We start from the raw sequence: 27,292 nt of genomic DNA on the forward strand, positions 1-27,292 counted from the left end.
GTTAATACCTACCAAATATTCTGCTTCTCCTAGTGTGTAAATTACATTCCAGTAGCACATATTTTTGTGGGACCAAGTTTTCTTCTACAATTGTACAGTGCAGAGGTAGAAAATAAATTCCTAACTGTTGAATCATTGACTTAAACCATTTTTAAAATTCAGAAAACACCCAAAAGCTTTTAGGTGACAGAGTATACTTGTGTATTAAATGAAACTTCATTTTGAGATTTTTTTTTTTTTATATCCAACAGTATTTTGAGGTGATAGTGATTATAGCTCCTTTTGTGAACATGGGGGTGGGGTTGCCATTTGGAATGGTCTTTTTTCTTTTCTTTTTTTTTTTTCTTTTTTCTTTTTTTTTTCATTATGAAGGACCATTGCCTCAGCTTTTTTGGTTATTGCTTTTTTTTTCTTTTTTTTTCTTTTTTTTTTTTGAAGACCATTCCATTTATTTATTTTTTAACATCTTAAAGTCATAAGGACTTATATGCAAAGCAGTCATACACTTTATCATTAAAACCCATAGGTAAAATACGTACACAAATCCAACAAAAGGCTAGTACATAGTAAAGCCTAAGCATACTACTATGCAATATTATGAATACATAACTTTAGAGACTTCAGTTTAGTACTGTTATCTATTCATTTCTGAAAACATTCACAAAGATTTTAAATGCAAATTTTCGTTCCGTATCTGGAATAGAACAAAAATTATCTATGTTATAACAACTTTTGGTCATTTGTGCTTGACCAATTCGGTAAATTACAAAGAACCCAAAGAATTCTGTAACTTTCTGTAGAACTATGTAATAAAAACATTGCATATGTTCCTAATATGATGTCTTTAGCAATCATTTACTGAAATGTAACTCAAACATCAATCTCTCAAAACGTGTAACTGATCAGCTGCTTTTTAGCCTATATCCGAATTCAACTTCATCACAAAACCCCTTTTAATACAAAGATGCAGAAGTACATTAGATAATACTAATGCAACACAGGTGCAGTTCTAGCATTGTCATTGATGAGTTGAATCATCTTCTCCATGAACGAGACTCATTGTCCTCCTCCTCTTCATCATCATCTTGAAGCAGCGAGTCATCCACCAAAGACTCTTCCTGAAACTTCAAGAGAAAAATGTGATAACCTGTTACGTCAGAAAGTGTAAGAGATCAAAAGGCAACATACAATCCTCTGCTAAGATTTAAGAACAAGTAAATTAATTTTTAATAGTTAAACGGTAATGCTTTCAAAAAAGTATACTGTATATGTTGTGTTATTTAATATGCACATATTAATATATGGCAAATGCAACTTGTTTTTTTCTTTTACTGGACCTCAAAATGACATCATAATTCAATAGATATTCTGATTCCTTAGCATGTCATCCACACCCAGGCTTTAATGTTCTGACGGAACTTGAGATGCTATAGTGAAAACTAATGTTAGATTTTCGAAGTTAATATTAACTATGCCTCTTTTAATCCCAGAGCTTAATCTACCTGTGCTTTAGTATAAAAAAAAAAAAATTGAATATGGAATATTTTAATTTTGACAGCTTTAAGAAAATGCATTTTAAATCATAGCTCTGTCTGCATCTTGTCTCAATATACACTTCTGTACTGTAAGCTGAAATAAAACATTGCTTTCTGAGTACTCAGTCTCTTCTTCTGGTGTACAGATGTCCAGCAGACTAAAATACAATACCACTGCTGAAAAGGAGAGCTCTCTCTCAAGTAAAAAGCAACAACAGCAAAAAACACATCAAGGTCTTTCTTCAAAGTCTTAAGCCTCTTTATGATAGTATTCCTTAGGTGAATTAAACTTATCAATAGAGTTTAGACAGAAAAAAATGAAACCTTTTTCATGTGTGTACAATAGTAGCTATAAAACAAAGTTACATAAATAGCACGATCAATTGTAAGCACATGGAAACTCGAGATGTCTCATACATAAAAGGAATACAAGACTGAAATTGAGGCGACTGATTACAGCAACCTCCACAGCCCTGATTCAATCCTGCGTAAGTTAAAAATTTGAACGATAAAATTACATAAAAATTATTTTATGTAATTGGTTGAACTTCTGCAAATGAACATGAAGTTCTTGAACTTGTCCATCCAAGACCTGGGATTCCTAACACTGTACTTCAATACTAACTTAACCAAATGCTAGAAGCAATACACAGTGCACACAAAGAATGACATTTAAATATAAAATTTCCTGAAGATTGCCGAAAAGAAATCCATCATACAAAGAAATTTTGTGAATGTCAGGGGGTCTAATTCAGCTGTAGAGAATTCAAATAAAATCCAATCTAATGAAATGAGGAAGATAGGGGAGCTATGTACGCTTGATTTGCTTTGAAAATGGAAAGTGATGAAGCAAGTAGAGGTAAGCATGTTAAATGAATAATCTGTAAACACTGGGCCAAGTAAAAATCCAGCAACACCACCAATAAAAATATAGATAAAATAAGATTTTTATATTATACATTTGGTATTGCAAAGGCCTCAGCAAGCACACAAAGGCAATGAGTAGCCTGGATCAAATCCCTGTGCACTTTCTACAATACTTAGCTAATGACTGACTACAAAAACATTCCAGAGAGAGATAAAATCAGCTAAAAAAAAAAAAAAAAAATAGAACTCAAGAAAAGTGTTAGAGGAAAAAATAGAAAAATACTAGAAGATTTGCAATAAAGGTCAACATTTAAACCATGAAATTATTTCGAAATAGCTACCCCCCAAAAAAAACATTACCTCAATTTTAACTTACATCTTGAAAATTTGGTGTGTTTTGGATGGGTCAATCAATTTAGGAGTTACAAAGAACAGCCCTATGCAGTCTTTTCCCTAAATTTTATTTCCACACCTCATGACTCCTGTTAAGGAGTACAACCATCACCTAAAATAGATGTATCCCACTACTACAAACACTTAAGAGTAGTCAAGACAAGAGAATGTACATGTAAATCTGCCCTTTCCCTCTGCCAGGCCAGCCAACGCATGTAACTTGTTACCATCTTCATTCCCTTCCACTTCCAATTTTCTTACAACCCAGAGGTTCCCTCCCACACTCAGTATCTTCAGCTGGGGTTTAAATCTAAATCTCATGATAGATCACATGCCAATCAGTCTGTACTTTCCTTTCTTTACCCTGCTAAGTATTTGTATATCTTTGCATGCCCTTTCTTTCATTATGTAAAATGACAAAGTCTTAAAATGAAGGAGTTGCTCAATGAGACCTCCCACTACGGTAGGCTCCTTACAGTAACAAACATTGCTTCAGAAGCAATACATCCCTGATGGGGAAGTGACAATATATCTAAGAACCTCTGAACATTACTCAGCATAGCCTCTTGTTCACTCACAGCTCATTACTACTTGACAATGTATGAGGCTTGTATATAGAAGAAGAGCAACATTTATTAAGTCAGAATACACAAATGCTTGAACTGAACACTCAGTGGTGAAAGTAGACAACTCTACCTGTCTTTCACATGGTAAAAATAAACTGGCATTTTTAGAGACAGAAAAAGACAAACTACATTTCTTCAGGAAAAAAAAAAAAGAATGAAATGAAAACTGAATGATAAACAATGTAAAAAGACTAACTGAATTTGGTTATATCAAAACAATCTTGTGAAGATGCTTGTATGGTAGGTCCGCCAAAATATCATAGGAAAAGACATAAACGAATACAGCTCCAAGTAACTCAAGTATACTTCAGCTTTTCTATGGCAATCATTTATAATTGGCAGTAAATAAATTAGAAAAAAGGCTGCTTGACTTTTTCCTCAAGTGACACTTTTTTCCCCCCATAATTCACAAATGTATGCAAATTTGAACATAAGTTACACATACCAAAAAATACAGCCCAACAGTTACTGTATTAACCTAGTTATTGGGACAAGGCTTTAATATCTTTCTTGCACCACAATGCAGACTGACACTCAGCACGGGTACTTTAGATGTCTAAATGAAGTTAGCAGATTATCTAAATTATTACTTCACCGGCATCCTCCAAGACATCTCTCACTATAAAGGAAAATTAGATTCTGAGCTATGATCCTCTGAGAAATGAGTGCTTAAAAGAGATGGTACAAATAACTATGTTTTAGACAAGATTTTTGGTTATTTCTCATGCAAATTTGAACCCACATCTTTCAGTTTCTAGATACACCCTCTAGAAATGAAACATTCCTGCAATTAAAAGTGAAGTATTTGGACTGTCAATAACCTAGGAAACAAGAAAAAAATTAATGGATTACTCCACTATCTAATATTAATACATGAGTCAGGTTCAAGAAGCATGAATGAACAGATCATTTTCTTTTGAATCAAAAATATTTCATCTTAAGAAATAAAAAGGGAAAAAAAAAGCTTACTTCTTCTTCATCGGGTTCAGCTTCTTCTGTTTCAACAGCTGACATACTAGCAACAGGCTTGTTCCATGCCAACTTCAGCTCCTGTCCTTTAAACCGAGATCCATGAATCGCAGCCTAAAACAAGTTTAAACATCTTAGTTAAATATTTCAAGGGAAATACTAACTTCACTAATACTTAAATCCCAGACGGAAGCCAATAGTCTAGTCTGCTTTTTCTGAAGAAAATCCAAGTTTTAGTATGTCCATATTGGATCACTGTTAATAGTCTAAAACAAAACAACTTATTAATTCGCACATCCTTTCAGTTAAATGATCAAAACATATTCAGAACAAAATTGACCTTGAAAATCAAGTATGATTTGGTGATGAAACATACTAAACCCAATATCTTACTTGTTTTGTTTTTTTTAAAACTACCCTGATGTGTTCTTCACCTGTCAAAGACTGACACAAAACTGTTAACGTGTTACTTACTGGAAGAAATAAGGCATTCCACAAACACAAATGATTTAACATTAAAACAAACAAGCAAACAAACAACACCTCTGTGATTACAACTTAATCTACTGGAAAATGTTCCACTTCCTGTAAAGCCTTTGTAATTGAAATGTAAAAATTTTTAACTTATGGGATATTCATGCCGTTTTAAGTACCAGATGCATTAAGTGGCTGCTTTGGAAATAGTATGTTCAAATTAAAGTAACATGAACTAGCATAAATCAGCGTTAGCAACATTCCGAAATAACCGTCACAGTCACAAAAGATTTATAGTACAATCTGAAAGCACAGCATAATGTGAAATGTAGAAACAATTACATGTTCAATGACATCTGAACATGAATTGTGTGATATTAAAGTCCCCAGGTATAAATTTTAAATCTGTACATATAAATTTATGATAAATTTAAAAGATTCTATGCCTATTAAAATGCAGCTCAGGAGCTTTTCGTCCATGGTCTCATCACAATGTCACACAACTGGAATTTTTAGAACTACTTATACGTGACATTTAGGTCCAGAAACAACTTGTAATCGTTGAAAGAAATTACTACTACATAAAAATGCAACATTTTACAACAGGGAATCCTCCTCTTACTTCCAGGCTAGAACATGTACAGTCATAAAGCTTAAGCCTTTTTTCATTTAAGAAGGTAAAATATTAGCTGCATTTACTTAACAATTGGTCACAGCAGATGCTTCTAGTAACTACATCCTATATTTACAACTTCTTCAATTACTGAAGTCTGCTGCACTAATTAACACAAATTCCAGTGAAAATGTTTAATATATAAGAATATCAAGAAAAATATAGACTTTACTGTATTTGACCTAGTATAGTTTTCATACAATTTTCATTTCAAAATGAAGGTGCAATTGGACGGTTACATGAAAATGAGAAGTTTTAATGCTAACTGGACTGTGGACATACAACATATATAAAGAATTTTTAACCAATTAAAAACCTTGAATAAAACTTGAAAACTTCATCTATTGGACTTGAAAACAAAGGAAGAAAAACATGCTGTTTTTCAAATGCAGTGAAACTTATCATAGAAGAGTAACAAATGTACACAATGTTAACTTGAACTATTCCACCTACCATGTCTCCCCTCTCCTCTATAAATACCTTTCTGCATCCTCTGCACTATCCTCTTTTTCACACACTTCATATATAAAAATTTCTTCACTTCATAATATAAAATCATATGTAAGAAACTTCTGTGTTTGCTTCCAAAGCTACTGTTCTCTGTTTTTGGGGGAAAGAAATTTAACTAAGGCTGAAATTACTCTCCAGGCCAATTCTTCAGCAGAAGTTCTAACAGTAAGACCTGTATTTTGCTGATAAATAACATCTGTTAATTTCCTTTGGATCATAGTCCATCTGAGAGAAGAAGAGATGTTATTTGGACAGTACATAAAAACAGGTAATTGTCCTAGGTCACCTATTTTTAAGTGTAAGCTACTTTCAATACTTGAGAGTATTTTTTTTATATAATACCTTTAATATTTCTTATATAAGCTACAACTATAATATTAAGTAATACGAAGGTGCAAAATCAAGTATCAAATGTTAGGAAGCACCATAATTAAAAATTTCAACCATAACTCAGTCCACTTGTGAGTATACTAATTATTACAGCTTTTATCTGTGTTCATGTATTTCTTATTCTCCACAAAACTTTTGTTCATTGTTGAAATACAGTTGTACAGTACTGTCTTTTTCTCCTTACCAGTCATTATATACTGTGCACACTAATTACACTTTCCTTTTTGCAGAATAATTACCATCTCTGTACAGATAGCACTCAACACTGCTACATAGCAAATTTTCACAAACCATATTTCTATGTTTCTTTGGAAGACGGATCAAATTATTTCTCAAAATAATGCATCAAATTATTTCTCAAAATTTCTCATCGATTTATTATTACATTATTTTTCATCAAATTATTATATGCTGTACCATATATATATCATAATCATTATGATACTGTTAAGTGTTCAAAACTACTGCCCCCCATTGGCTTTATTTGCATTGTAAATGTGAGTATTTCTGTCAATCAGGTCACTGGTCTCTCAAGATAAAGCATACAGAAAGAGAAGAATCTGGCCATGTATGAAAATTCTCTTCAAGTAATCTCCACAAGATGAACTTTGTGCAAAAATATAAACTTTGTTCAAAATAAAAATATAAAATGAAATCTTTCTATACAACCATACCGTAAATATGAATCCATTCTTTTTCTTTCAGGAAGCCCTATTACTTTCAGGATACTCCTTCCCAACAGTGATGCAAGGATTTTAAAGAAAACAAAATCATTTGCAGAACAACTATGTTTAGTATTTTGCACAGGTTCATATACTGCACTATTTACTGAATAAGGCAGGACTGCAGCTGAACCAAACACATGAAGTCCTAATGATCTGTATGCAATGACGCTGAATTACAACATACCTCAATGCTGCATTTTAGTTCTACTAGTTGCTTCTATAATTCTATACTTATATAATTTCATAAAGAAATTTAAAAAAAAAAAAAGAAAATATCATCATATAAGATTACTTTTACATTACCCTAAATTTTCAGGCAAATGTATGAAAGCAAACACCAAACAGATTCCAGCAATACCAAAGAAAATGCATAGGCTCAGTCTGCAGTATGTCAATGAACCTACAGAATACTGTGAGGTCTTCAGGTGAAAACAGTGCAGTGTCCATGCAAAAACAACTGGTAATTAAATAAAGACAAACCAGGACATCTAGCTATGAATTCCCACACTTGTCTTGATCTCTCTTTCACATGTTGTATTTTTCCCTGGTTTATTTAAAGCATCTTCATTTCATAAGAATTTCAGTAACATGCTGTTTTGACAGATTTGTTTAATCTGGAATTAAAACTTCTGTGTCAGACTTCTTTTAAAATCCTTCTGAGCAATTAACTACATTAAATTTAATCAATTATAGAAATATAAAGCAGTTGAATGTTGAGGAATATTTTCAACAAAGAACTATACTCACAGCTTCAGCTTCTGCTCTCGTCTTAAAGGTAATCACCGCGTGGAGAGAAGAGTCATCTATCTGGCAATCTTCAATTTCACCATATTGCTTTTAATATGAAAAAGAAAAAAAAAATGGTAAAATAGTCCTCCTCTTCTATCCTCCCCCTCTAAAAATGACATCCTAAACGAAAGGCCCTGAAAAAGCATATAGTGTGTGTACCCCTTCACAGCTTCAATGCCAGTCGGAGTGCTTTCCAAGAAATACTGTTGTGTTTTTTTTTTTCCATTTCAAAAACACAAAGTACTGTAGTCTTTGGATTTCCTGTAAATATACAGGAATGAAGTAAAACTACAACAGAAAAAAGAAGTTCTTCTGCTCCAATAATTCTCTCTTGATCAAAAAGTTCACATCTTGAGATTACTCCCTAAGTCTATTATGATACACTTCTACAAAAAGATTTAATAGATACAGAAGAGGTAGCAAGTTTCCAATTTAGCTCGATTCCAGCATCTTAAGATCCCGCCCCATACATTCCTGCAAGGGTCTCTAAGGTTTTTTTAATTTTGAAGTTGGGTATTCTAAGGTATTCTTAGTTTTACCCCAAAAATTTATAAAATCTTTGTTTAAATGTTCAGTCTGTCATTAGAAAGTTGTATATCTACATATGTAGATATATATAGATCCTGGAAACACAAGACCTAAAAAAATAATACAGTAGTGCTGGTGGGTTACTTTTCTTAACTCCTGTTCTTTTCAAAAGCTGCTTACACAGCTGCCAGACAGGAAATATTAAGTGCAATGACTGAAGTAGAATTTACCAGACTTAGTGGCTCTTCAATTTCTATCTTCAAAGACAACCACTGAAATTAAATATTGGAAAACAAAACAAACAAAAGAAAACACCAAGGTGATGTGTGTTTGCTAGGGAAGGAGGGTGAGAGAACTTATTCGTTATTTATGTAAATGCTGATATTCTCAGCATTCATTCCTCAAAATAATCTAATATTACTTTAAGCTTTTTTTTTTTTTTAATGACAGATAAAGGGGTTTTATTTCTTTCTGTCCAATTATCAATACTTGCATAAAAATACTGCTTAAATTCTGATTTTTTTTTTAAATCGTGAACTTTTAAATCATGAATTTATATCACGTTATAGATTCAGTCCTAAATAAAATTTCCAGATGAATTAAGTCAAGAAAAAAAAAGTCATTGGAAAAAAGAATGTTATCCAAAGAACAGAAGAAGCGAAATTACAACATACCGCAAAATGAGGAAGAAGATCTTCTCTATCACTTTCTGTAAATGCAGAGATTTCTAATGCCCTAGGTCGATGATCCACAACCGCATGCACAGGAACTCCTCTGCCTCTACCCCGTCCACGTATTCCTCTACCTCTGCTACGTGATGCACCCCGACCTCTTGCATGAACCCCTCTACCACGAACTGAAGAAAGAATCCCTCGTTTGGCAGCCTAAGATATTTATACATAACATAGTGATTTATAAAAATTCATAATCTAAATGTTTAGACAAAAATACCAAACACATTCACAGAGAAGCTTACAGGTTTTAAAATAAGATGTTTACAAAAGTATTATTTTTTAGTAACAGATCAAAAACAGGACAGCAACAGAAAAAAAGACCGAAGTATTCAAAAAAAAAAAAAAAGTCAGAAGAACCCTCATCTGTAATGACAATTCCTCAAAGGAGGTCAGACTGTAGTGTAACATCTGAAATTTCTCGATGTGAGGACTAGCAATTTTCTCTTAATTCAAAAACAAGAACTATCATTCTGACAAGAAAATATGGAGCATAGTAGGTTTTGGTTACAGGACTGTGAGGTATGCAGGAGAGGCCCTACTAAGAACCTCCAACAACAAAGTATTCTCTAAAAATTTGGGTCTACATAGTCACTAGCTTCCAGTCCTGCAACATCTGTGCTTCCATTTTTAAAGAACAGGTATGCATTCTCTAAAAGTCAAAAGGTCAGTGACAGTATCTCCATCAGCCATTTAAAAAATAAGTTGCAAATAATATTCTACAGTGTTTGTTTACAACTCAACCACTAATAACACTATTTGAATGCATGCCAACAGTATCATCCATGAGGAGATAATTTTCTTTATTAATGAAATCATTCAGAACACCTAAGAAATATTACTCACCATCAGAATAAATACTGGTAACTTCAGCTTGTGTTATTTCTCTACTCAGTTGGCTTAGCTTATTAACAAACCTATTTTCACAAGTACCAAAGCTCCTTAACAACTTACTTTTGAAGTAAGATTTTAATGCAACCTAGCTGTATATACATGCACAGTGTTCATATGTAGTTACACATAAAACATGACAAAACCTCATTAAGAGGGATTTAAGCAACACAGTAGCCTGCTTCAGAGAGAAAAAAAAAAAAAGTAGGAGCATCATGCAACTAAGTAGCTACTACAAAATCATACATTCAAGACAGTACAATATAACACCAAATAACCTCCAATACTATTCTGAGATCCTTAGAGTAAGACGCAAAGAATCTTGCATAGACTTCCAAATTTTTGTAAAGTGATTCCTTTAACAAAAAGTGTATTTCTGTACATAGAACACATTTTGAGATATTGTCATTATTTTGCTAAGTCCATCTTTCCTTCAAACTAATGCTGTAATAACACTGCTTTCTGACACTTTGGTCTTTTTGGTTATTAAGAGGATGTTGAGATTCAAGAAGAAAAGAACAAGCTGTGTCTTTTATTCTTTTGTAAAAAAACACAGCACCACCTATAGAAAACAATTTAATGCTCCATATTCTCAAGGAAGCACTACTACCATAAATCTGTAAAATACCATGTCATTTTAAAGTTACAGAATTTAAATAGATTAGAGATCAAAATTAAAGATAATACTATTTCTCTGGTTAAGGAGAGCTCAGAAACTTATTATATATTATTGCTAACCGTCTGCATCTATAATCGGAGCTTAATATTGCACTGAAGAAAAAGTTTGATATAACACACAAGCTAAGAAATATATTTTCATTAAAAGTTATTTGCTACAAATAAGAGACAAACATACTTCCAGCTGCAGTTCTGTGTATTTCCGTCTTAATTCAGTAACTTCCTCCCCAGCTTGCATCTTCTTGTATAAATCCAGTTCAGTATCTAGTAACTCTTTCTGCATCTAAGAAATTGTTACATCAAATTATTAGTTCCACAGTTTACATTCACTTGTGAGGAAACAATTTTCTGATGAAACTCAAGAATCTATTGCTACACTCCTATCAGCAGGCTATTTCAGAAATATACAGTGACTTAAGTATTGGCCAGTGCTGGCCTTCAGGTGAGGTAGAAGTCTGCCACAGCACTTCTAACTGAAAAAAAAAAATAATCCTAGAAACTCTAAGGAAAGAGAATTTGAAAACTACATGTAGTGGGATTTAAAATTTAGCCAAGTTGTGGCTTATTAATTTAGATCATAGCTGTAACTTCAGAGGTATACTGCTTAAAATGCTAGGTTTCCACTTTAAAAAAAATAAGCCAAGCACAAGCTTAGTAGCGTCTTGGCAAGATAAAATTTCAACGTGTAGTATTATGTTACTGAGCTTGGTGATGTCAAAGCCATCTAGTCTACTGTGCAAAGCCAAAGCCAATAGAATTTGTTCTAAACTACAGATACACAAAATAGAAAATGCAAAATTAAATGATAGTGATGATGAGATAAAAAGGGATTCTACAAAAAAAAAAAAGCAGTAGATTTATGAATGAATACACAATCTATAATCAGTAATGACAAAAAGCTTCTAAGATTACCACGAGCACAAATGGTAGTTCTGTTCAGACCACAGTAGAAAAAAGCACAGTGAAAAGATCTCTGCTAACAAAAAGCTGGACTCTGATATATCCAGAATTGCCCTCCAGCACATGGTACCTTAGAAAGAATTATTTAAAAGTTCAAAAATATCTATGAAACTGAAAGGTGTCTCTGAATCCAAATTTAGAGGTGTTCACAGTAACCACAGAGGTACAGGACATGGTACAGGTGCAGGAAAGAGCTTTTATGTGACTGTGAAAATTTTATTTCAAGTTCCAAACTGGAAAGGTTTTTTCTTTTCCTGTTTTTTTTTTAATGGAAAAAGCAGCAGCCAAATGTTCTAATGACATCACAAATGAAGGAGAAAATTATAGATGACTATGAAATAGTTTTACATTTACACCCGTTGATTCAAAACCACAGCATGTAATGTATTCAAAGGCTGGTTGTCAAGAGATGAAGGTTTCGCAGTTGTGACAGTTGGAAACCAAGTATCACCACTGAATGATAAAGAAGGGGGTTTTTTGTTTCTTTGTTTTTTTCCTGGAAGCTTTAAAAGAAAAAAAGCTGGATTATTCAACTGGCAACTTCAACCTGAACCCCTTTCATCCCCATTTTTCACCACCTAGAGCAACCACAAAAAATCATCTCCTGTATAATGGTTTTCAAAGTTTTCAAAACTGGAAACTGTTTCTCTCAAATCCCACTGTGTGTTGCTAAATAAATGACATGACAAAACAATCACTTCTGAAACTTCTTAATGACCAGTAATTAAACTCACAAAGTAGCCAGTGACACTGGTGTCATAATGACTCTAAACTTTTGAGGTTTATTTTTAGTTCTCTTAATGAAGACTCCTCTTTTTCTAGAGCTGTGCCTGGTCTCAAGAAGAAAATGCCTCCTTCAAGACATAGCAGGAGGTAGCAAATGTTTCTACACTCAGGAGAAGGGGATTTTGTAATCTACATGAACTGGAACACACAAAAATACGTAAAGATAATGACACATTCGCATGGGCTTCACATACAGAACTATTCCTGCAAGATTGCAGGGACTTCTGAGCTGCCTAGGATTTAACAGCTAATAAAATGCAAGAGAACCTTGTGCAAAACCTTTCAGAAAATTGTTGAAGTAATAAATTTTAACTGAAGAATGCTCTTAATTATTCACTTTCACAAAATTCAGATGTTTTTTCTCTTTCAAATGTTAATAAAACAATGCTCATTGTTAATACACAATCTCCCTGAGAAGAAAGCTATCAATAACATCAACTCTTCTAGAGTCTAGATGTTTTGTCCATTATGAACTGTTTCTTCACTTTTCATATTACAAAATAGAAAAAAAAAGAAAAACACCTGAAGAATTGCTTAAAAACTCTAATTAAAGTTAGTGTATCATCTCACTTTTACTAACTAAAAATTAAAATCACATGAGAAACTGATGGACCAGGTTACCAACTGAAGAGTGATGTGGACTGAAGTGATCCCAAGATACAGGGTTGAAGAGGGATAACTTCAAGCTTGCACATATCAGAACATAAATAAAGGAGGGCCTACAGAACAGTATTGTAGGGGAATACCTCATTACTTTTTTGGGAAATCAGTGCTTCTCTAAAGATCCTGTACACTGATATACGTGACAGGAAACAAAGAGGAGGAATTAGATGTCTGCACAGTTCCAAGGCTACAATCTCACAGAGACTACAGAAGCATTGCAGGGTAACTCACACAACTGGAGTGCTGCGGTGGATGGATACTGGCTCTTCAGGAAGGCCAGGCCTGGGAGAAGCAGGAGCTGCCCTCTGTGTGTGAGGGAAATGTGAATGCATGTAGCTCTGCCCAGAGACAGATGATAAGCCAGCTAGAAGTTCATCAGATGGCAGACAAATGTGGGTGACAGTGCAGTGGGTGTCTACTACATGCCATCTTATCAGGTAGAAGTAGTAAATGAGCTTTCTTTAGGCAAGTGGAAGCCACCTCACGGTCCTAGCTAGCAGCTGCAAGGGCAGGTTGATTTTCAAGAATCATATCCCCTGCTTTCCAAAACATGCGGGAAATAAACAGCAGGAGGCCTGTATTAATGCCTAAGGAACTCCTAACAAAAATCTAAAAACATAGTATAGGACAGGTGGAAGTAGGCTCAGACCACACAGATGCAATACAGACAGACTGCCTAAGCATGCAGGTACGATTCTGGAAAGCCAAAGCCCACCTGGTAAGGAACACCGAAAGCTTCCATAGGTCTATCAGCAACAACACAAAGACTATGCTATGAAAAATGAAAACCCACTACCGAATGTGGAAGGGGACTTGTAACAAAAGACATGGGAACAGCCAAGGTACTCAATGTCACCTTCTCCTCAAGTCTTTACTCGTAAGACTTATCTTTGTTAAGAGAGATTCAAGTTAGCAAACATTTAAGCTAACTGGACATACACAAATCCCTGAGACCTTATAGATGCGACGGTTAGTACCGAGGGAGCTCACTGATGTCACTGTAAGGCCAATCTTAATTATCTTTGAAAGGTCCTGGCATTTGGGGGCGGTTCCTCAGCACTGAAAAAATGCAAATATCACTCTGACCTTCAAGTAGGGCAAGAAAGATCTAGCAAGTACATACTGGTCAGTCTCATCACGATACCTGAGAGGATAATGGAGCAAACAATCTGGGAAACCATTCCCAACCATACTAAGAACAAGAAAGTGACTGGGGAAAAAAATCAAAAGCAACTTTGAAAATATTGCCAATTCCTAGGACTTTTATGACTCAAATTCACTCTACAAGAAGTTAACTTCTTTCATCTAAGACCTCTAAGAATTATTTTCTCTTTAGAAAGCATCAATTCTCTCTGAAAATATCAGAAAAATCTCTTCTATAATTTAAGAAAAAGGTAAGTTTAAATAGCAGTGGCTGAATACTGGTGTTACTACCTCTTGTTCCCCCTCTAAAACAGAGTTATTCCACTGCAACTGTAGTCATTCTAAGAGGTATACACCAACTCCCAGTAATCACACTATGTCCATCTTCAGGATACAAATGCACTGCTTCCAACTTTTTCCTGACTGACAAACAAGAAAAGAAGTTACAGTGAGTACATACAGGTCATCTCAGTACTATTTTTTTCCCACACCTGTACATCACTGTAATTTATTCTGCATGTACTTCTAATGCCTGTATTTCTAAGCAAAATTAAGCCTCAGAAATGTTCTGTCAAATTGAAAACTCATGATCTGTTTAAACTAAATCTGGGTTGTAACATTGCACCAGCTTTTTACAATAGAATCCCAAACTTTAGTAAAGATGATTAAGCATTCAGAAGATTTAAGAACTGAATGAAAACAGCAAGAAAAGATCAAGTGTTTTTGTGTGCTGCTGAAAAATACACTGCATAAAAATCTAGCCCTTTATTGTTATGTACTTCCTCATTCAATAAAGCAAGAAAAGCTTGTAGTATGTTTAAAATGCCTCTTAAAAATTCCTTAAAAATTTATTATTTCTCAAAGTCTCGCTGAACTCTTAATCATGTTGTCATCTGTTTAGGAACATATACTTCCACAAAAAGAGTAATACTGGATTTAGAAAAGGTAACGTAATTGCATATTTAAGTAGAGTCAAGAAACAAGTTATAGCAATATATTAACTGTAAGTATATCACAGAAGAGAAACTCCTCTCAACAGGTTCAGCCCAAATACAGTTAGCTAAATCAAAGGAAAACCAACCAGTATAATCTTCTATCTAAATCATTTTGCAAACATTTCAATTTCTGCAATGTAAAAAGAACAAACAGAAAATATGTACCAGTTCAGTAGTCAACTAGCTTCATGAAGCAGTCAGTTTGGGTATTTAACCTGACCAGTGGATATCTGTGTTGCACAATGATAATCCTTTTGCATAAGAAATACTATTTTCATTGTTTCTATTAACAATGTATGAAAGGAACAGACTAAAAAGATTGAATAAGGCAAAAGACAATCATAGGATTTCTGTTTTGGTATCTTCCAGATCATCACAGAATCACAGAGGTCTTTTCCAACCCAAATGATTCTAAGATCATCTAGTTCTAGCACTGCCAAGTCCACCATCGATCCATGTATTGCTTCACGACATCTACACGTTTCTTCAACAACTCCCCAGGCAGTGACTCAACTACTTCCCTGGGCAGTCTGTTCCAATACTGCATAACCCTTTCACTGAAGAAGTTTTTTCTAATACCCAACCTAAACCTTCCCTGATGCAACTAAAGGCCATTTCCTCGTCTTATTACTTGGTGCTTGGGAGAAGAGACCAATCCCCACCTCGCTATCACCTCCTACAGTATCTGCGTAGCAGTGGGTAAAACTTCTAGACAACGGCACTGTTTTTAAATTAACTATGCTCCTTTAAAGAGAGCGCAAAAACAATCTCACTTCATAGAAGACTCCAAAATTAAAACAGTATACTTCTAAATACCTCTGATGTGGCTGCATATTTTCATTCTGGGTGCCGTAAACATGTACATTCTTTTTATTAGAAAGCTGACCAAAACTTGAGTACCTGAGTCTTAGTTTTCATGCTTTTTAGAGGAGTCCCTCCTCCTGATGATACACCCTTTAATTCATCCTTTAACTTGGTAATGCTATTAGTCAGTATTTCCAGTGTTTTCATGATTTCTGCTTTATCTTCTGATTTCATGGCTTTATTTTTCTCCAGCTTCGAAATCAGCATCTGTCCAATTAAAAAAAAAATATTAAACTACACTTACAGATCTGTTTTCCAGTACTCACCACAGCTAATGGAAAACATAATTTTGCATTACCCTTGCTGTGATCTTCAAAACTCAATAAAAAAGGCATTTAACAGCTTATATTCAGATATTTTAATCTCTGGTTAATAATTTGCTAATGAACATCTAGCATCTCTATTTTATTTGGACAGATTTGTTGAACATATTGAAATTATTCCAATATTTGTATTCAACCTAAATGACATTTTGTCCTTTTTCCCCTCTCAAGCTTGAGTGCAGTCATGAGTACTTTTCAGTATCAATTTCTCTTGCTCTTGCCAAGTATAGAACTCTCTGACTTGCACTTGTTCACCAAAAGCACATATTTTGCACCTAAAGTTTTTTAATTTCAACTAGAAAAAAGCATCCAAATTGTAGATGCTCGGAGTTTAAGTGGACTAACATGGCAAGTTTGATTAAAACTCTAAACTTAAAAAAAAGAGCATGTTTTCTCTTGAATTAGCATTAGCACATTACTTTAAGTCAGTTTGGTAGCTCATGCCAACAAATTCTGAAAGATTTTCAAGTGAACTGAGTTTTACAACTGAACTGCTGGCCTTGTATAGTGCTAACGGTTTACCTTTTGTGTTTCAATGTGCTTCTCCAAGATTTCTTGCTTCTTTTTTCTCACGTCTTGCTGAAGTCGCAATGCTTCCTAAAAACATTTCAAAAATTACAGAAAGTTTGTAGATTTGGAAGAACAATTTCAGAAGAATAATACACCGTATCTGGTAACTATAAAATAGTAACTTACAATATAAGGAAAAAAATAGTGAACTCAAAGTACTGATAGGAAATACTTAAATTTATGCTGTGAAAATCAAAGCATCATTACCTCATTCACTAATTTGGTTATCTTTATTTGCATATGTGCTGGAAAGACCTCATTAGTTATGTAAAACAATCTTTGCACAATTCCACCAAAAGTTGAAAGGCAAAATAACACACTACCTCCACAACAGGTAAAGCATACAAGATTTTAGACTTGCTAAGATGGTATCTTGAAAGCTACTGTAAATCAAGTCCATCAATTAAACACACTCTCCAGTATAGTTCCAGGCCAGAAAAAAAAAAATCAAAAACATTCTATTTTCTAAAATTAAAATGTTATCCACAGAAAATCATCTCTTTTATGTCTGCTAAAAACAAAATCTTGGCATTCCAATAAGCAAATCATAATCAACTGAAACTGATTAATTTGTTACATATTGCACTCAGAAGGAAATGTAGGAGGAGATGACCACAGCTGCTGCACTCAGCTCTTCCTAATAATGTTTCTACAGAGAAAGCAATTGCTCTCAGATACAGAATGTAAAAGGTCTTAGGCACCAGGATAGTTGCAGAAAACAATAAAGAGCTTTAATAGTAACATATTTAACAGGATAAAAGTGGTAGAAGATGATTTTGATTGCCAATCAACTTGTATCAGACTGCAAGTCAATTACCACATACAAAGTGTAAAGGCACAAAAGCCATAAAAAAAGAAATAGTAGTAAGGTTTGTACATGTCTTTCCAAATACTGGCAAATTCTGATGCATGAAATGTTAGGTTTGCAACATAATGTGCAATCGTTTTTTCACAGGGAAAGGAAAGATAAGACATGGGGATGAACGCTAAGAAAAACTAGGGTGACAAGAAGGAAGAAGGGAATGAGTCCCACAAAACCATGTTTTTCCACAAGTGCTAGCATATCATAATTTCTGAAGACAAGAAAAGAGCACAAGAGCGCAAGAGAAATGAAGCCATCATTTAGCACGTCTTCAGTGTTTTCTCTCTCAAAAAAATAGGTGTTATGATGAGTCATTAATTTCATTCCAAGTTTTTCAGCATTTCATAAGCACTCGATTTCTTATCTTGAAAGGTAAAAGCTCTAATTCTGAAAAACATGTTTTGGGGGACAAACGTGAAATAAAATCCCCAAATTAGAAGTGATTTCTTTAAAGTCTGGACCAATGCCACAACTGACATGCAGCCACAATCTGTTATTTCAAATTTTATCAGACATTAGATATAGAAGTTGACCAACAGGCTTAGTAGTATAATGATTATACTACTCTCAACGCTTACATCTGAACCTAAATTAATATTCAACTCTTAATTTGTGATTTGAAGCCAGTGAGATAAATGTTGTCCTATATTTAGTTTTTAGGAAGGTTAAGAATAAACCTTAAAAAAAGGAGCTTTACTGGGCACTTTGAAAATTCTAAGCAAGCTATACTACCACTAAGTGACCTGTTGAAGGCCAAACACATTTTTGTTGCACTTCCTCTTCAAAATGAGAAATTCTAGTACTATGCAGAAACAAAAATGGATGCAAGAGAACTACAGTTTGGAAACAATAAAATGCAGTCATACAGTTCTCAGCTCTATCTGATGAAGAAACAATACTTGTCACTGCAAGTACAAAGTACGCTGAGGAAAAAAGGCCAGTTTAATGAGAACTACCAAGGCCAGTTCCGTCTGATAAGGTGTAAGAGAGAAGAGCAGTGACTATACTAAACTGCCTTGTCACTCACAATAGACAATTCATGCCTCAACATGGAGATTCTGTTTCCAGGAAAAAGTGCTTCGCACTACTAAAGAGCTTCACGTCTGCTTACACTGCCTGAACATGCACTGAAATAATAATAAAACAAATACTGAATTTTCTTGTCCTTTGAAAAAAAGTTATAGTAAATTTTATCTTGTAGCTAGTTTCATCTATGCTCTTGAGATAAATATATATAGTGCACTATCTCTAGTGGTCACAAATTCCCAATCTAGGTCCATTTTAGAAAGAAGCATATTTAATTTACCTGTTTTTTCTTCTGTGCTTCATTAGAGTCTAGCACGGAAGTGGAAACAACAGGCAAAGATTTCTGTGCTGCCTTCAAAGCAGCAGGGTTGTACACAGTTTTTGTCAAGCCAGTAGAAGTGGATAAAACCTATAGAAGGAAATCATTTTATTTTTTTTTTGCCAGTGAACTTCAGTGCTTTTTTTTTTCTTCAAAAAAAAACATGACTGCTTAAAAAATGTATGTCTTTTCTTTTGTCTGTTTTGATGGTATGAATATAAAAATTTGGCATAACAATTTTATTTGGAGTTGCTGAAGTTAAACAACTTTTAAAAAGGCAGCATCACATCAAATATGCAAGAATTATAAACATCAGATTATAAATCCTTTCCATTGAGATTTCATATATATTTCCATGCTTAAAATATGTAAAATTTAAGGTATTTGAACATAATTAAGAAAACAGAAGACTGTGATTTGCCCAAGAATAACTCAAGTTTCTCTTTTTTATTTTGAAGTTTAAAATACAATTTTCCATAGCTGCATGAATTTTCTAGGCAAAATTTCAACATAATTGTAGAAACTAAGGTCCAATGTAGACAAAATAGTTCCTTTTCATATGCAGCTTGTGCAAAATACAGCTTGCACAATCAACAAGAGGTAAGAGGTGTAGGGAATCGCTGAACATCATACAGGAAAGGAAAAGACTCCCATGTCTCTCTTTCCTATGTTTCTAAGGAGATACAGATATTTCTCCATGACCGAGAGCATAGTTGCCTGCTAACAACCTCTCTAACATATACTTCTCTGCAATACCTGAGAATTTGGAATGTTCTGTTTCTTATCACATTACTTGAAGTACACTTTGGTCACTTTAGTATTGAAAAACCCATGACTAACTGCTGGAGATGATATTGCCATGATCTTGCCTGCCTTGTTAGCAAATCACAACAATTATGCATTTGGTATCATCTCTGGGAGTTAAAAAATAGTTTAAATACATGGAAAATTAAAAGATGCATGCAGAGTCTACTGGTCACCATGCACTCCATAAAATAAGACACAATGCCCAACAACAGGAGGAAAAAAAGGGACAGCCACAAAACTTTAGAAAGACAGAAAAGATCAAAAGATCAGAAGAACACTTCATATAAAAGATCTGCACTTCATTGTGCTATTGATACTATTTTTTCCCACAGATATTTTCCAGAGTAGGCAGTGCAGATGGAAAAAACAAAAAATTCAAAGCATGTTATAAAAGCTGATATAAAATTCTCTAAGCAGGCCATCAAAAAGGAGATGGAGTAATTGTATTTATTAACTTACTGAAGCACGTCAATGTATGTACATCCCTGTAGTTCCTTTTACAAAGTAGCTTTAAGACAGGCCACATCACAAAGAGAGGACTGAGTAAAGAACAAATATACTGACACATCCCTTTCGCCCTGAAATTTCCTCATGTCTGAATGAACCACACTTACTCATCTCAAATAATAAGGAGAGATGCTGCAACAGATGCACTTGCATTAACTAATACAGAAGAGCAAGAAGCAACACACTATCGGTCTTGTAAGTCTTTTAATGCTATTCAAGAGAGAACAGTGAAACTTTTCACAAGTTCATAAACTGGAAGTCCCTATCCAGATCTGAAAATGCATTACGATGACTGTTTCATCTCCATTTCCTCCTGCTCTTTGGGAGGCAAACCAACCTACTTTCTTACTGGAAAGTTCTTGCCATTCCCTGTACTTAGTCAGAAGTAGAAAAACATCTAGGAAATATCTACGCTTTTGACAATTGTAAATCTACTAATTTCTAATGGACATAGAGCACTATCAGAGCAAACTAAGCAAAGCATTGCCTTGCAAAGGGATAAGTGTTAGGTTAAAACAAGTTTCAGAACCCTAATAAAAATGCCAAAGGAAACTGCTGCTCACAATCTATCCACTGAGCAGTCCAGCAGCTTATTAAAATCAGTCTGTACTGTAAGACAACACAGTGGAAAAACCTTTTGTAGCATGAATTTACTCTTTGTAGAAAGGTGTTTCAGCATAACTCAGCTGTTGCAGAAAGAAAGTATTCCCACTTCAACTGAAGCAGACTTCCTATTTCTAAAGTAGACATTCAATATACATATAATACTACGTATCCCTGAACTACATTTTACATATTTTAATAATTTAGGGCAACAAGAATGCAATAGAACATAGCCAGGAAGCCACGATAACTATATTTAGGTAGACTGTTTGGCTTGGAAATGAGTCGAAGAGACATCTGTATTTAAAACTCAACAGTAAATAATTACTTCTGTGTGCAAAGCATAGCACTGTAACTTTGCAATGAATTTCACTATCAGCAGTAATGGATGCACTGTAAGGTAGAGGGAAATGCACTCTATCATTAATTTCAGTCAAAGCCAATTCAGAATAGAAAAGGTATATAACTAGGCAGACAAATCTTGTTACTGGGTAAAACTTGCTGCCTTTCCACAAAAAGTCGTCTCAAATGAATGTTACAAATACTGAGGAAGACCATGACCTAAGGTGCTAAACAGATTGAAAATATGCCTTATAAACTTCAGTAGTAAAGTACTAAACCTCATCAGCAACTGTTATGAAAATTTCTACTACTGGAAAAAATATGTAACTCTTAACTACCATTCAGATACAACTCTCTCCCACCTTACCTCTTAGTCCTTTCTCGTTAATTTTCACTTTCATCTTTTCCTAAGTACTACAAAATTGCAAGACCAATTAAGAAAACAAATGTTTACAGCATCACCTTTTAAGGGACACAAAAGCCTAAAAGCTTCTTGGAGATTTTTTTTGTGTGTGTTTATTTTTTTTTTGTGTTACGGGTTGGTCTTTTTTGAAATAAAGACTTTAAAAAGATTCCTATCTAGTACTAACATATATATGTGTTTTTGAACTGAATTTTGGCATTGTTCTAACAACTTAGGATCCTAGAACATTTCTAATTATTTTCATGACTGAATAAATAGAATCTATCACATTAAAACAAAAAACACAGAATAGCAGCTTCTCTCCTAGCATGTTTTACACCTACTGTAATCATATAGCCATCAGCTAATCAGAGTTTCTATATACTATACTCCATAAAACTAACCTTTAAATAATGACTGTATTCATTTCTTATGAAACAAACTGAATATAGACACAAGGGTTTTTATAATAAAAATAATTCTTACCTTTTCAGTTGCAGGAGTAACTGGCTTTGACACAAAACCCAGTCTGTCCTTCACAGATAATTTAGTCACATTCTAAGAAAACAACACAAAATTAACTTTCAGTTATGTTTAACATTATGAATACAATAACTTATGGTTTCCTGTGTAATTCCAAATGTTAGGGATTAAAAAAAAAAAAAAAAGATTGGCATAACAAAATCATAGATTACTGAGCAACATTAAAAGGAAAAATAATATCAAAGCTGTTGAAAAATGAATTTTATATATATAGGACTTCAACAGCTAATATGCTCCTATGTGTTTTAAATGTATTAAAGAAAGATACAGCCAAATATGGAATCACAAATTATGTTGTTGCATTTTTTTTATTATTATTTTTTAAAGAAACACACAACATGCCAATAGATTATTTCCAAGACAGGCCCTTTTAAATACACTTCACTTTTTGTGTTCTACAAGCTGCTATTTACAGGCATCATTTGCAGGAAGCTGTGGTTTGAATTTAAAATCAGAAATTCAAACCTTTAGAATTTAAAAGGTGAAGCCTTCCTTCTCAGAAGGAAAACTAAAGTTGTGACACTGTTATTTATGAGAAGATACTTCCAACACAATCAAAATTTAAAGGCTATTTCATGTGTGAGTAACATGACAGATTTTGTCATGATTTGGATTGACATTACAACTATCTTCTTCCTTAAGGGTGATGGTATGCATACTGAAAACACTTTCAGATGCTGACCATTAGTTTCAAACGGGTTGAGATGTTTAACATATATGAAATTTTAAAAGGGTAACATTTAGTTTTTTAGTAGACTTACTTTGAAATCTGAAAATTGACTTTTAGCATAACATTAATGAAACATTTTTAGTCTTTTGTTTTTTGAACTAAGTAAAAAGTTATGATAAAAAGAATTTAAAAAAGACATGTATCATTGCACTTAGGAAAAACTGTAATATCAGGACACCACTCAGTCAAATTAGATGCACTTAAAAGCAGTAAATGTTTATTTGCACTGTATGATTAACACAATGATTGATACATTTCTTGGCATGTATTTATACACTATGGAACCTAATACAGAAAGAAAATTCTTTTTTTTTTTTTTTTTGGCAGATCATACATACCTGAGTGACTTCTGTATTGGCACTCTGTGCTTCTGTAGGTTCAATGTTACTTGCAGGTACTGGACCTAATCGCTCCTTGACTGATTGTTTCACTACCGGTAAGCTAGGTTGCTGACCTAAGGGTTGTATTACCTGTAACACCCCCCACCCCAAGAAAAGCACATTGTAATATCAATAACAAAAGCCTACTACATATACAGTTCAGAAAATACAGGATATTCCTGTAATGGCATTTAGATTTACACTTTCTAATCATTCAATAGCTTCTTGCCTGACTGCAAAAATAAACGCTTAATGAGACTTGGGATGTTACTTTGACTGTGAAGTGCATACAGCTGTAACATTTATTTGGCACGTGCAGCTCACAGATCAGTCTTGGATCTGATTCCATTAATTGCGTCTAATTAGACTATCTTAATTTCCATCCAAAACTGAACTGAATAAAAACTGGCATCTGTGATTCCTTTCACAAATCAATCTTTCATCAAACACCTAGAGAATGGCAGAACACAAACTTGTATCATAAAGATTCTCATTTTTCACTCTGATATATACCTTTTCATCTCTTATGTATTTAACTTGCACAAAAGAGAAAAAGAAGGAAGAATATGGAGACATGCACTAGTGGGACTGAGGAATCAGAAAACAGCAGCTAATCTTCAAAACTACCACTGATATACCCTGACAGCTAACGCTTCGTCTTTTTTTTTTTTTTTTGACAAAAACTCTACTTAAGCAAAAAACAAAAACAAAACAAAAACAACTTATGCGTCTAAGTTTCTAAGCAAACCTGACACTGTATTTATGGGAAAAAAAAAAAACACAGAAGTGGAAGAAACCCTCAACAGGTCACCTAATCTGTTCCTCCATTCCAGAAGTCAGCTATACATACAGCATTTGCAGTACTATAAAACACTATAGAACTATAAATGAAATACTATAAAAACTATAAAATTGAAATACTATAAAATGTAGTATAGTGCCCACTGGCCCCCATAGTAGACTTCAAGTTGTAGTTTCCTGACATGAGACAAAAGGTTGTTCTTTGTGAAACAGGAACCTTTAATACTGTCACCTGACCTTGGGAGGAATTCAATCTCAAACTACTCAAGTTTACACATCAAAGGTGGTATGCTGTGAAACTAACAACATAACTAAAATCCCTAAGACTATTTAACATGTTCTGCAAAATCACAAATATAAAGATCTGGTATCTGGTTGTAAATACACAGTTAATACTCCCAGGTGGATTGCATAATAGTCAAATAAACTGATGGCAATAAGTATTCAAGCTATCCTACTCAAGAGAGGCAATGTCTGTATTCCTGCAAACTACATACTCCACTGCCCTCTTCTGGCTGATCTGATGTAAATCAAGCTTAGAAAATAATGTTGAATACTGCAGGTTCAGATCGGGGATACTTATAAATTTGAATCCAAAGTCAAACCTAAGGGATGGTAACAGGATAGTTAGTGAGGTGGGTGTCTTCACCTACAAAAATGGAGTTTTAGTAAGCAGAATATATGTTACAAAAGAAGGAGACAAATGAAACTGTTACCTAAAATGCCCTACAGCAGGACTGATCTGGAAAACTAGGTAATTTTTCTCAATGATGATGACATACACCATCAAGAAAAGGGAAGGATTTAAAAACCTGGAGCAACAGTTGAAATAACCTCCAATACTGGTTATTATATCAGCACATATAAATACAAGAATATTTCTTCTACAAAGTCTTTGTCATGTTTTCTAAGTCTAGAACATTCCACAGTGACAACAAATCTGATCAGGGAGGATACATAAGTATTTAGTAGGAACTGCTATGCCGGAAGCTAACTGATAAAACTCTCTATCCAATAACCTACATGACTTGGGAGAATCCAAGCATCTTTTTGTGTTTCAGTGGAACCATGAGGCCTGCTAAGAAATCCAATTTAGCTTGCCACAGTCTATGAACTTAAGCTCCGTAACAGTAGTTACTGTTTCATATTCTTAAAAATTTGCCAATGATACTCTACAATGCACTTTACAACAACCAACAGGTGCTCCAAAAATGTAAAATGCCCCCTTCTGTTCCCCCAAAATTAGGGTAATGTAGCTCTTCCTCTTATAGTGGAATTTGCACTTCCTCTCCCTCTATACATGTGTGTGTGTATGTGTGTTTATGCGCATAAACATATTTATCTTTGGATAAAGCCAACTCTGCTGCAATCTTCTATAGCAGTATGCAAGCCCAGTAGGAAAGGACAAAGACAGCTAGAAAAAGCAGCACCTTTTGGAAGAAAATGGAGGTCTTCTTTCAAGAAAATGACCATAAACACATACAACTGTCTTATGATCACCAGAAGGAAAAAAAAAAGTAGTTAAAGCAAAATAGAAGTTATTCAAGCAGATGGTAGCATCAAGATAATAGAGCGTAATTCCCCAGAAGTCAGAGAAGAACTTTCATTTAGTATTTTCGGTCCTACCATGCTATCAACTCTTGAACCTTGTACATGAAGTAAAAAAAAAATCTACAATTACGGAGTAACTTTTGGAAAGGAACAACATCAAATATTCCTTATTTCAAAAATATTTAGTTTTCTTTCTATAAACATTTAAAAGCAATGTTTAAAAGAACATATTTTACATAAAGCTCTAGATAGAATAGACTTAGATCCTCTACCTTCTGTGTGGTAGTTTGTATTTGTGGTGCACTGCCTTCTCGATGCCAATAAACTTTGATAAAGCGATTATTTAATACTGCTTCTGTACTTGATATAGCTTTCTTTGCTTCTTCATGTGTGGCAAACTGAATAAGGGCACCTTCTGGATCACCTTGATATGCAACCTAAGATTTAAAACAAAAACAGAACTTACTCTATGTAGTATTTTCATCTGTGTCACAGCTACTACAAAACCAACAGTTTCAGAACCTTATGATTTAAAATCGGTACGGATCAGTAGATCAGTATTTCCCATTCATGATTCTGTTTGAAAAGCCTGGTGTCAAGAAGCAACCTTGAGATTAAGTTAATCAACTTTAATAGTTAAAAACCACTAAAGTAAAATTCATAAATAGCAAAACAGGATTTCTAATTGCAAATATGCGTAGCTCTTTGAAAGACAAGAGGAAGCATCACTGAAATAAAGGCAACTACTATAAACAAACACAGGAGTTGATTAATAAATTCCCTATCTAATATCAGAGCTAAATAACGAAGTTCATTTTGGTTTTCCTCCTTTGGATACGAACATATTACCTTAGAAATCTTCAAAGAACAAAATTACACCTTTTGGAAGATAAGCACAGTTTTTAATCTCTGTTCCCCCTCTTCTCACTCCTTTCTTAATGGCTTAAGAAACATTTAAGAGCAATTAAGATAAATTTCAATTCTCTCAGTGTTTAGATGGCAACAGAACATTCATTCTCTACTGTGTTAGTGCACAAGAAATACTCCATAACATCTCTTCATTCCATCTTGCATGGCAAACAGGAAGGCATACATGAAAACACTAGTATCTGGAATTTTTTGTTGCTGATAATGAAGCACAATGAAAAATCAGGCTGAGTAACTTAGATGCTAGGTACGAAATATTGACATTGCACACAGCCTTCAATATGTAATACAGCAATCAAGCTTAACTTACTTTTAGCTCTTTGCATCTCTTTTGTACCTTTCTCTAATTGTTTGCTTATTTCTGTTTATAAATAACTGTTTTTAAAAAAGTGGGTCACTCAGATGTAC

At 34.0% G+C, this 27,292-nt stretch overlaps 2 protein-coding genes across 5 annotated transcripts in view; one reads left to right on the forward strand and one right to left on the reverse strand.

The window, feature by feature from the left end:
• NDFIP2 (Nedd4 family interacting protein 2) overlaps positions 1 to 27,292 on the forward strand; it is a 532,803-nt gene that overhangs the window by 390,546 nt on the left and 114,965 nt on the right. The gene's annotated exons all lie outside the window — the stretch shown is intronic.
• The window catches only part of RBM26 (RNA binding motif protein 26), a 51,330-nt gene continuing 24,331 nt past the window's right edge, over positions 294 to 27,292 (reverse strand). For 2 of the 3 annotated variants that reach the window (XM_068676799.1, XM_068676792.1), the window contains exons 12-22: positions 26,230 to 26,394; positions 23,564 to 23,695; positions 22,439 to 22,510; positions 19,252 to 19,380; positions 17,036 to 17,110; positions 16,227 to 16,397; positions 10,958 to 11,062; positions 9,154 to 9,363; positions 7,910 to 7,996; positions 4,391 to 4,504; positions 294 to 1,124 (exon numbers count right to left, since the gene is read on the reverse strand). In XM_068676799.1, coding sequence (XP_068532900.1) covers positions 1,035 to 1,124; positions 4,391 to 4,504; positions 7,910 to 7,996; positions 9,154 to 9,363; positions 10,958 to 11,062; positions 16,227 to 16,397; positions 17,036 to 17,110; positions 19,252 to 19,380; positions 22,439 to 22,510; positions 23,564 to 23,695; positions 26,230 to 26,394 — 1,350 coding nt within the window. In that variant the 3' untranslated portion in view covers positions 294 to 1,034. The remainder of the gene's footprint in view (positions 1,125 to 4,390; positions 4,505 to 7,909; positions 7,997 to 9,153; positions 9,364 to 10,957; positions 11,063 to 16,226; positions 16,398 to 17,035; positions 17,111 to 19,251; positions 19,381 to 22,438; positions 22,511 to 23,563; positions 23,696 to 26,229; positions 26,395 to 27,292) is intronic. The other variant, XM_068676808.1, reaches the window with a different exon arrangement.

The sequence above is a fragment of the Anas acuta genome, chromosome 1 (genome assembly GCF_963932015.1).
Source record: "Anas acuta chromosome 1, bAnaAcu1.1, whole genome shotgun sequence".
Lineage (NCBI taxonomy): Eukaryota > Metazoa > Chordata > Aves > Anseriformes > Anatidae > Anas > Anas acuta.